The 12,552-nt window shown below is 37.3% G+C and overlaps 1 protein-coding gene across 2 annotated transcripts in view; it reads right to left on the reverse strand.

Moving 5' to 3' along the window:
* Positions 1-12,552, reverse strand: part of ADK (adenosine kinase) — a 272,718-nt gene that overhangs the window by 225,865 nt on the left and 34,301 nt on the right. For both annotated transcript variants that reach the window (XM_041405041.1, XM_041405042.1), the window contains exon 3: positions 11,945-11,998. In XM_041405041.1, the coding sequence (XP_041260975.1) occupies positions 11,945-11,998 (54 nt within the window). The remainder of the gene's footprint in view (positions 1-11,944; positions 11,999-12,552) is intronic.

Raw genomic sequence — 12,552 nt, forward strand, 5'->3', positions numbered from 1 at the left:
TGCAGGGTGTGGATAACTATTTTACTACTGGTGATCTCTATACATAGGACTTTGTTGCAGCAGATCTTCACAAAATCTTTCAGGGGGACAGGGGTGGAGATTTCATGCCATCCACATTATCACAGAAAGTAAGTTAAATAACATAACAATAGCACCATCCAGTGGCAGTATCTTCCCTTTGAGATATTCATCACTCTAACACTTAGCATAAAGCCACAGAAGCAACTTTAAAACAGGTAAGTAGGGTACTTCCACTTCTAATCACAGATTTTTGAGCAGCCAGCATCCAGAGAATATAGGGGTCTTGGTAGGAAATGCAGTACTAGCAAAGAGTTTGAAAAGGGCAACTGCACATACAAATAATTGGGGGCAAAATACCGCAAAAAGAAATATAACACTGCACAACTTGTAAATATTGCAACATCTGTAATTCGAGTTTGTTCTGATACTTAAACCTTCTAATATATTCGCTGAAAGTTGAAAATACTTTTACTGAACTAGACCTTTTCTTATTGCTTTTTAGCCAGAAAATTATTCAGTGTCTTCTCAGTATATACTTTAAAATTAAAAACCAGAACAAAAAGACAAACCTGGCCATTTCCACTAAAAAAATATTTGAACAATGGTATCCTGTGTATCTTACACCTGCTTCTTCCTCCCTCTAGTTTTTTTATTCATACTAATTTAATATTTTCCCTTCTATTCACTCATTTGATGTCCTATTTTCTCAGAAAAACAAGTATTTTATATTTTCGATACCAGAGTGGTAACCTTTACTCATGGTAAGCACATGTGGCAGAGCCAAAAGAAACCCCATAAAACAAAGGGGGAAAAGGCTGTTGTACAGTAATTGCCAATGCAATAACCAGAGCAAGAGAAATAAAGTACTGGTTTTAAAGATATTTTCAGGGTATTTTTCTCAGAGTAGACAGTAGATAAACAGTCCCAAAGTTTAATAGTTCAGTGTCCAACCCTTGACACAGGCACATCCTCCCAGCTTAGGAAGGATTCCCATAAAATGCATCAACCAATAACACATGTATTTGGACAGCTATGCTGGAATGATTTTCTCTTCATTGTGAAGTTGGATATTCACACTGCAAAGTTTTAACAAAGCTGCTGTTTGTTTCGAAACATTCTCATAGCTGCTGCTGGAATTCTAACCCATTTTTTTTTCCTTAGAATTCAAGAAATCTGTGCAGGACTGTGTCAACAGATGGGATAAACACTCTCATAGCTGCTGCTGGAACTCTAACCCAATTTTTTTTTTTCCTTAGAATTCAAGAAATCTGTGCAGGACTGTGTCAACAGATGGGAATTGGTGGGCTTATTCACTGATGCATACAGACTGATATATCACTGTTGTTGAAATGTTAGCTCAAGAGATCGCCTACTTTTAGAAAAGTTCTTTAAGTTAGTTCAGAAGCTTTCAACAAATCTGTGAAAAAAATTGTCACTACAGCTTAAAATCACAGTGTTAACTGCTGGAGTTGCATAGCCTGTTTAAATACTCAATTTCAACTTAAAGCACTCAACACATTTTTGCGCTAATACTGAATTCACCCAAATATTTTTTCCCATCGTGAAAGACTGTGATTCTGCCCTCCAATCTTTGATAGTCCAATATTGGACCTGAACTACATTGAGGACAAGCAAGATAGGAGAACATATGTGTCTTCAGGGTGTTTTACACAGACATTAGAAATAAGAAATTGAAATTAAGTAATGCCATTATCATTATCTGTAATGTCATTACAGACAGCTACTGCCACTGTCTGTAGCTCTCTTGTCACTCCCCTCACAACCAGAACCATTGACATCAGTTAAAGAGACAAGATCAGGCCAGGACTGACATACAGGGTGCAGGGTGCTTCAGATGCTCAACTGGCACAGGCAGTTTATGTCCACCTCCCACACACCCCTGAACTCGCCTGTATAAGGTCTGTGTGTTTCAGCTGCTCAGCAAAGACACTGGCATCTGCAGCTGCAACTGCACCAGCTGACTCATGTGACCAGAAGGTACCACTGAATCCCTTGCAGCAGCTGCACTCCATCTGTGATCGCTGGTTTGGGGACAGAAGCTGCAGTGTGTGTCAGTTGCTGTTTCCACTTCTTGTAAACAAGGTCATCTGATCACACAGCCACAACAGCATCGGGGCAGAAGACCCCCTTCAGAATAAGCAGATGGCTCCATCGCTCAGGCACACAGCTCCTGAACGTGCAGCAAGTTTCCCATGCAATTTAGAGCCAGCTACATTCCCTGTTTGCTTTGGCCACAAATCCATAAAATTACAATCTTATCTGGTACAAAGCTTCAAGAACAAATCAATTTAGATGTCTGAGAGACTATTACATGATACAATGATTATTGAACTATATAAGTATGTAGATCAGACAATATTTCCTGGCAAGTCTTCACTATTATTCACAAGCAGAAGGAAAGCAAAACAGACATATCTCTCTGCAAAAGCAAAACTGCACATCCATACTGGACACATAACCTCAAGACTGCTAAGCAGGAGCTTCCAGATGTTTTGATTAAATCAGACGGTCAACTTTATACGACCTCTTCCATCACACTACTAAAGTGGCTCAAGTCTCAATATTTTCCTCACACTACTCAGAGCAGGCTACTCTGTCTGCTCTGTTTTTATCTGTAGGGGTGCAAGGGGGGAAAACCTCACCCTAGCAAAAATACATGTGCACATTCTCTCTGCACATAGTCTTACCCTACGCAGTCCTGGCTCCCGTGCTTAGAGCCATTGCCTTTTTACTTCCATTGTAATTCCTGTGCATTCTGTAATCCATCCAACTCCCTCTTCACTGTTATGGGCAATAGTGCTCTGTTCCATCCTGCAAGCAAACTTTTCACTAGGAATGAAGGAGCACACCATTACAAGTAATGTAGTAAGATTGCACTGTCTCCACATGACATCTTACTATTTCCAAAGACCCTTAGAGACAGCTAGACAAGTATCTGCCAGGAATGACAAAGATGCATCTCTAGTTGGATTGGGGGATTGAAACTAAATGATCTCTTGAGGTCTCTTTCTACAGTTCTATGAAAGGAAAGGCAATTAATGGGCAGCTACTAAATTATTTTCACACAAGCCATTTAATCTGCTCTGATAGATGACCACCTTTAAAATAGCAGAATTCACTATTCTGAGCACTAATTGGTACTCTTGGGGCTAAGCTTAACTGAGAAAAGACTGAATGGGCAATAGAGACTTATCTATTCTCTCACTTGCTAACAAACTCTACAGCTTATTTTACATTTTATTTGTGGTGCTTACATCTCTAAATGAGGATACTTTTAGAGCCAAATTAGCAGAGAGAGTGATACTGCATTAACTGCTTTGGAAATGGAACATCTGATGTGATTCTGCCATTTTTATAATAGGGTAACATCAGTAGGCATTCTCTGGCAAGTCAATTCTTAAGAGTTTCACTAAAAAAAAGACTTCAAGTCAGAAAATTGAAGTCCCAGCACAGGAAAAATTTATACCATGTTATTAATTGCACACAAATGTCACAACAATAAAGCGCATTACCTGATTATTTAGGAAAAATGCTGGCATTATATCCTAACTATGCCTCTTATGGAATTATGAAAAAACAATACACAATAAACACACATACCTTATTGATGTAAAATGAGCAGGCAAACACAAGTGCCACCAATAAATAAGTCCTATTCCTAAAATCCTAAGAGTTCACAAAAGCCTCAGGCTACTCAAAAATCAAATGAAATGTGCCTGCGTTTGAAAATTCAGTTATAGTGTAACTTCTGTTACAGTAATTTTTTTTTTTTTTTTGGTCACTAAAATGCAAAAATATTGGAAATTCTCCATCTACTCTCAGGATTATAAAAAAAAAATTTACTAAGAATTAAATAATGAATATTTTTATTCTCTTTGGCATTGATCAGCTTTAAATAATCATACCAGCAACACGTTAAAAACCAGAACAAAATCAAAACTGAGTTTAGAGAAGAGATGATTACACTCTTATTGTGGGTTTTGCAATTTCACTTACCAGTTAACACAGCAATCTGAACATGAAAGATGTTTGTGGTCTGTATTACACAAAAAATTCTCCCAAGCCCCCGCCTCACTGAGGTGTATCTCATCTCAAGCTCAAGCTGCATGCACATGAAATATGCATTTCTTACCTCCACTGGTTTGAAAGAGTCTCAATGGAAGCAGAAAGCCCCCTCACCTCAAGCTTAGAAGTCTTTAAGCAAAAAGATAACAGCGCTCTGTCAAGTCCTTTCAAGTGGTTAAAAGCTTTAGACATTTTACACCTTTTACAACAAGTTTCAAAGAGCTGCTATCAAGGTGCTGCGGCTCAAAGCATCCCCTCAGCTGGTGGCACTCCCAGCACTGACCACACCCTTGGCCGGGGCTTTCAAACAGCGCCTCCACTTCAACACCTTTGATGTTATGTCGTTAAAATCGGAACAAAATCAGAATTAAAACAGGATCTGCCGACAGAAGATTATCTGAAGGCTCTCCTTCACATACAGTATACTTAAGGCAATAAAATTAATCTAAGTCCACAAAATGGTTGGGTGAGTAAATAGCTTTTATTCTGATTCTGGCACTATGTCTAGAGGACTGTGAGCAGAATACATGTAAGAAATACAGTAAGAGAATGGAATAAAAATCCCATATTAAATTCTCACTCTTTGTTTCAGAATATGCAGTTCTTGGTCTGTAACTTGCAGCTTGAAGTTAAATAATTACTCTGACAGCTCAAAACCATCCCACAGCCATCTTTAATAGATTCTCTTTCTAAGAGACACTAGGACAAATGTATCTTCTAGGCTATTAGAAGGTCCAATTAATAATTTCTAAATTTTAGGAAAATCTTAAGCTTAGTGCTGCATTGCATAACACAAAAATTAATACTCGCAAGACAGATCTTGTCCAATTCTAAAGTAAAGATGCAGAAACCTTAGCTACCTTAGCTAAAAAGCAGCAATCCCAGGAGATTTTGCATGTTCTGTAGCAAACTTACTGCATCTTACTCTAAAAAGAGTGCACCCCATCCTCTATTGGAAATAAAGCACTACAGTGACAGAAATATGCAGCAGCATGGGAAAAAAAAATCATTCTGCACATTCAAAACTCAGTCTTCAAATACGTCTGTCACTGCACACAGTCCCGTCACTACTGCATCAGCGCCACACTTCATCAATACCAGGAGTCAGTGCTGTTGAAACATTAACACCATTTTTCATCAAGTTGTGAAAATAAGAGAAGTGCCAAGAGAAGTCATGAGGGAAGTCGTCTTCTGGACAATCATGTCTTACTGACTGCCCAAACTGCATGTATTGGAAATGAACCCCAGCAGGACAGGAGGGTGCAGCCATCCTGCGCTGTCTGTGAAGCCTTTGCTCCACACTGGCTGAGAGGCAAGCTGAAGTGCTTTACAGGAGTTCAGATCACTTGAGCCTTCCAAGTCTGAGAGTTCAGTTCAGGGCTGTGGGTTCTCTGCTCAGTCTGTGCAGGAGAGTCAGCTTAGCAACAGGCAGCAAAAGGAAAAACATTATTCCTTGCTTTAAAGCATGTATGTCTAGTACACACTGATGAACAGTAGTCACTGTCAGGAATATTATCAAGAAGAAAAACAGAGCAACCTGGCCACACTTACATGGAAGAACCAAATAGGTGGTCCATGTCAGTCCATCTATTCCTGCACAAATTGTCAAAGTAAGAAATCATTACACGAGATCAATTTAACTCAATAACCAGTACTGTGAGAGTTCCTGTAAGCAATGACATTTGAGCTGGAATATTAGAAAACATCTTTCCCTTGAAGGATCTTTTGATATCTCATCTGTACCACCTATGATAAGGCTGTGGTAATCAAAGGAGATGACAGAAGCCATCCTCTACTGAAGGTAAGAAAAGAAAAATTAATGTATGCAATTAAGAGCAAGACTACAGAAAAACAGTGACTCTGACATTAGGAGCTTTTAAGCAAGTAAAGTTTCAATCCTTTGGCAGCTGTTTTTACACTGTGTATGTCACATACATAAAACATTTTGGATTCTCCATCGGCTTTCATAACCATCCTTCTCTTTCCCCTCCAGCACTCCTCCTTCCCACTACCATGGAAGTGTTGTATCATACAACAGCCTCAGATAAGCATCTCAGGCTACAAAACCAAGCTCCCCAGAGGAACATAAGCCTTATTCTTAACTGCCAGCCATAGCTTCTATCATAAGTTTTATTTTACATCAAATAAGCCCTGTGCCATACAAGAATGAATTAACACTGATTTCCAGGAGCTGTTTAACAATACAGACTGTTCTAATAGAGCCTTTAAAGACACATAGCAAATCTGGGCTTTAATGTACTATACACACAAAGGAACATGAACAGAGGCAGGAGGCTCAATTAAAACACTGTACTGATACATACACACAGTTTTAAAATACTGACACAATCTGCTTACCACCCTGTACAAGTATTGCACAGATTACTTATTTAACATTTCCAACAGCAGGACACAAAATGAAATTACATACTAAAACTACGCTGAAATTTTTGATTTTAAATTTAAGCATATGTAAAGACTGCTCCATGAAAAAAAGTTAAAAGTATGAAAAATGAAGGAAAAGTATGAAAAATAAAGGCAAAAATAAAGAGGGAGGAATCTGTATAGAAATTCTGTAGCTAACCATAAATCATTATTTTTGTACATCTGACTCACGCTTTTATGTGTGTATGTATAATACACAGAAGTGATAAAAGAATTCTAGAGAAGTCAAACTGCAATTTAAAGTAGTTTCTACAGAGGGAGCCAACAACTCAAGGAACTGGATTAAGAAAACATTCCAGATCAGTACAGAGCTCTTCCCAGCCATCAAGCTCATTCCTTAAAAGTTTCTCACATATTGACAGCATATCATCCAGATTCTTACTCTACAGAATTCCCAAGTACTTAATGGAAGTTTAATTAAAGAAGTGCTTAATTACATGCCATAGAACAGAGTCAATATATACAGAACTTTATTTGCTTTGGGAAAAAGTGGCAACTAGTCATTCTAAATTACTATTTATTCATTAAAAGAAGAATTTTAAGAATTTTCCTCTGTAAAATTTTTTAAAATATTTGATTTTGTAAAAGCCAGTATCAGTTGCACAGTAGAGATTTTTATTGAAGTTTTCAGATGAAACTCTACACCAGGAAGCAGGTGAATATGATACTTGATTAAAAAAAAAGAGGAAGAAATCTAAAATAAAGTCGTGTAAAGGTGGGAGCTGGCAGATTTTTCCATTAATCTGGGTGCCTTGTTATAACTGCCATAACAGTTTTCCACATTAATTCATTGCCAAATCATATTTCATAATATATATTAATCCACTCAAATGTAATTACAAGCGAGGCATATTATATCAAGTAGCTCAACAGCTGTGACAGATTTATATATCACCTCATCCATACAAATCACATATATTGTCAGCAATATATGTTGAGAAGGCAAATAAAAGAGTTAAAGCTTCATATTTCTGATATTTTACTCTCTCTATTTACTCTCTTCCACAAACAATTTTCTACGCTGTATTTTAGCTTTAGAGGGGAAGAGGATGGATAAAAACCATTTTAGAGAGACTTCAGCCCAACAGGACAAATCCTAACCCCACACAGGGAAGGATTGCTGCGGGTGTTAGCGAAGACAACGTGCCCCCTCTAGTGGCACAGAACACTCGGCTGTTTGCAAAAGCCTTCGACGGACTGCTGCATCCCTCTGGTGACCCAGAATTCAGGTCTCTCTCCCTCAAACTATCAATGACACACCGTTGCAAACTGTGCTTGGGGTCGAGTCCCTTAGATTTTGTACTTAAGTACTGTGATACACAGTGACTAACACGGGGTAGCCCCGCTGCCCCCAAATACAAGCAAACTGCTCTTCAACATTCCTGTGACATGGTTCTAATCCCTTTGAGATCCTCGAGCTCTCTGGCATACCCAGACTACTTCTAAATCCCTGCTGTAGATTTCTCTACACTTTGCCAAGCAACAGAGGCCCCCTGTCATCTCCAAACATCCCTGTTATGACTCCAAGATTGACCCTTCCACTTAAATATCTATATTGCCTAAGCAAAACTAGAAAATAGGCACACATCACCTCCTGCCAGATGTTACAGGTAAATCAAAACTCCATCAGTCATCCAAACAGCCATCCTCAAATTTAAGAGTCCTTCTCTCCCTCGTTCAGTTTCACTACGAAAAATAGCAAGTACTCAGGTAAGAATGAAATCCCTCTCAGCTAAATGAATCGCCCTCAGCCAGCTTGCAGCAGAGCAACACATCTGCTCTCTCCCTTCTCACCAACACATCAAAAACTGACTGAAGAGAAAGAAACCTGATATTTATCTTCTTCCTCACTTCTTAGTCTTTATCTTTCAAAAATAAAAGCTTAAAAATCAGAAATACAACGTGGATTCCACATTTCTTACTCTCTCCTTCAACTAACTTTCAAAAGTGTCTCATCACAGCCAAAACTGCTTAAATAGAAGTTTATAAAACTGTGCAACCAGCAGTCAGTCAAAGCTGCACTAAAAGAAGTGTTCTGAAGCATTGCTTATAGACTCAGTGGTACTACTGAATTCCAAACAATGTTTTTAAAACTCACAGTGACTATATTTCAGTCGCCTGTATTCATACAAGCTAGTCAAGCTACCAAAATTTGGCTAACAGCCCCTAGTTTAGTGAAAGAAAATATTGGTAAGAAAGCTCAACTCCTCTGTCAACACCTACCCTACACAGAAGATGAACTCTGTATTAAAGTATTGCTACTCTGTATTGAAGTATTCCTACTTTAATATCAAGACAACTTGCATCACACCCCATCACTGGCTGCACTTAGCCTAAATCTATTCTCCTAAAAATCTTTTGATGTGGAACCATAGTAAAAAAAAATAAAAAATATCAGCCTAGGCAACAGCATACACAAGTCTATACTTGCTAATATGACCTTCAGTTAAAGCAAATCAGGCCAATTCTGAGTATTAAAAATAGAAACAACTCTTGTAAAAGGCCTATACAAAGGGTCAGGAAAAATATTTTTGTTTGTCTCAGAGTTTATATTTCTTTATTGTTCTCAGAAAGAGAAGAAATATCTGCAACATTAAGGCCTCTCCAACTTTATTACATCTGAGTTTCCCTAGCAGTCCTGCAGGACTCAGAGTTGAGGGGGATAAGCTGTGTTAGGGAAGGTGGGAAACACCTGCAGGACATCCTTGAGCACAAACGCATACGTCCCTTGTAAAACACCAATGCAAACAGAAGATACCAGCTTTGTTATTCCCGCTGCAGAACAGCAGACTCGCACTGAAAACAAGTGTGTTGCTCATCTGATTCCCTACAACATGGGCATGGCTTGGCTTGATCACCAGTGCTGATGGCTCTAACTAATCTGCTAATTTTAACGCAAACAGGTTGAGGTGTGGGACAGTACCCTCCACCCTTCATAAGGTACATTCACAAGTTGATTGGGGTGGGGAAGGAGTAGATATTTCCAGCTAAATTCTGAAAATAATGCATATATGCACAAACTTAACAGCTTTAGTGCTAATAAATTCCTGTTGAACAAAAGAAGTGTACACAAAATGAAAAGACAAATTTAGAAGGCTGCTACAGTTGAAGTGAATTGAAAGCAGGGAAAAAAAAAGGTGATCTTTCATACCTTAGTGTTTAAAATAGAAGCTAAGCACGATGCCATGCCTGTAAACCAATGCCACTCTCAGTGGCTGTACTTTTCTCTCTAGATAACTAAAACTCAAGGACTAAAGGATCAAGCGAAGTCAGGGTAGCAGGCTCAGTTACCTTTGGAGGTAAGGAATTCATTACTGAACAAAATTTACATTTTTATGAACAACAGCTATACAGAAGTATCTCTGAGAAGCTGAAGGACATTTCACAGCCAGATAAATCACCATGATGGATTTCAGATGAAGAATGTAAAAAGAAGTCTTCTTTCGTCGACTAGGAAAGACACTATAAAAGCTGCTGACATTTCAAAGACTGAAAGATAAATTATTTTAAGTAGGAGGATTTTAGAACTGAACAGTAATATGTAGAAATTAACTTTGTATTTGACTTAAAAACATTACAACAGGGTCAGAAGCATATCTTAATTATAAGGGCACGGTACCCAAAAATAAGTTTATAATCACTTCAGCAACAGTTACCCTAGTGGTAAGTTGTCTTTTATGTTTTTTTACAAGTGGCATTTCTTTTAAATATGAAGGTCTACTTAAACATCAGAAAATGTTAATTAAGTATCTAACAACCCATCTGTAAGTTAAATCAGAGAATTTAGCTTGAAGGACTGAAAGTGCTCTGAAGTTCAACAATGCACAATCTGTTGTGTTCACGTGGTCCAAGGAAAAGAGTACACAGCATTAGAAATGTTCCAAAGGTCTCTCCTGAAAACAACGTGACACTGACCTACAGGAGCTTTTCCCTGGTCAAGTGTCCAGTGACATTCGAGACGACAAGATCGGTGGCAAAAGCATGTTCAACCTCTTTCATTATACCCAACAACATATAAATCATCTCAGGAGCTAATGCAGTGTGTACAACAAAACACCAAAGAAGGGCTTCTGTTGCAGCTGATCCATGTAAATCTTGAGTTTTACTGAACTTTCTGTATTAAACAAAATTTAATAAAGAACTACTTTAATAAAATTAGTTCAATCCTCCATTTAAGAAGTGACTATACTGCAAACATATCACTAACAAACATGCAATTAACTGAAATGCAATATACCTAAAATAAAAAGCTGAAAGATATCTACTTCAAATGAAATATCTCACATCAAAAGGCTCAGTTTAATCAGTATCTATTGAACAAATAAAGCTTGTGTACACAGTACAACTTGTACTGTCCAAAATACAGACCTGCATGTGATTTACCTTGTGTTCAACCCCTCTGCATTTTTTCTGCAGTACTTTTAACACTTCTAGCTCATAGCATCCAAAATGGGCTAATGGGTTAATGAAAGCTATACTGTCCATAAGTGTTCTATCACTAGAGAGTGTGCTGTGCATAAAACCAATCTCATCACTCATCATAGGAAACTGACGTTGCCTGTCTCTTGCCTGGAGCTCAAGTAGTTTTAATGTCACAGGTACATTACCATGATATACTAACTTAAGTTAAATGTTAAATGTCTTTTTCTATCCTCTGAAAGAACATGGGACATTTAGTTAGTAATTAAATCACTAAGGCTTTTGGAAAAAAATATTTCCCAGAGGAATTAAATCCTTTTTACCAGAACACATTTTTAGTGTTTGAAATCTTTGACCTTTCTAAAAACATCCAAAATTTAATATGGGAAAACTTGATAGCTATAGATGTGAATTCATCTGAAACAGGTACATTATCTTACACGAGGATAATCTCCATAAGTCTTTCGGGTGTATCATAAAATAATGCAAAATAATGCAAAACAATGCTAATGTAATAATGGAAACGAGAGTTATGTGCAAGAGCCTAAAGTTTAAAATAGTAAGGAAAAAAAGGGGTGTTATTTTTTATCTAAGCACGTAGATGAACACAAAATGGACAAAATTCCCCACTATCTCTACCCTAAAAGCAAGAAATTTGAAAGTAATCCTAGAAATCTGTATCTAATTTAGAAATGAACACAGGCATTTAGGATGAACACTTAAATGGGGTATTTAAATTGCATTAGTACCAACTGCAGTTAATTAAAGAATTTTTAAAAGAAATTAATGAAACAAGATTCTTTAATCTCTTTTTGTAACAAAGTCTTCAGACAAACTTTGCAATTTACAGCAGACTAAACACTAAAGAGCAAAAGGTAACATTTTTGCTTCAGGTATTTAACAATAAGACATGTATATACATTAAAGAGTATATAGGTAACATGCAAGTATATCATCACAAAAAAAAGCTTACAGTTCTTTGTGCTTCTCTTCTGCCAAAATTTGGTCATTTGGCTTCAGCCCATACCTTGGGGGGAAAAAAAAAAAGAAAGAAAAAACACAAAGCAGTTATTCATGTGAGAATATGACCATAAAATGAAGTTTTAGAGTTTTAAATTATTAAACTATGTGTTTGTCGATTCAGATACCACAGGTATTCCAAACAGTCACAAAACTTGCTAAAAACTTATAATGTGTTTATCAAAATAAACTTAACATCACACAAAATTTTGCTTTATATCTTGGCTTCAAACTCTACTGGATACTTTGGCTGACACTATCTACCAAAAAATCACTGCACTTCATACCATGAACCATACATCCATCTTATAACTTGCCAAAACATGAAAGGGAGCATTACAGACAATAGAAACACTAAATGTGGCTGTAGTGTTTCTCCCTGCATCAAATAAAACTATTAAAATAATTATCAAAATAATTCTGCAGGAAAAAATACACTTTAACAACAGACTATTTAGGGAAACTTCTGCAGTCCATACAAGCAACTTCTGATAAAAGCCAGTGCTTGAGAGAAAGAAACTTTGTTTGCTAGCTTAACCTAATAGTTGATTTAACAGAATG

The sequence above is a fragment of the Onychostruthus taczanowskii genome, unplaced genomic scaffold (assembly GCF_017590055.1).
Source record: "Onychostruthus taczanowskii isolate IOZ18803 unplaced genomic scaffold, ASM1759005v1 scaffold22, whole genome shotgun sequence".
Classification (NCBI taxonomy): domain Eukaryota; kingdom Metazoa; phylum Chordata; class Aves; order Passeriformes; family Passeridae; genus Onychostruthus; species Onychostruthus taczanowskii.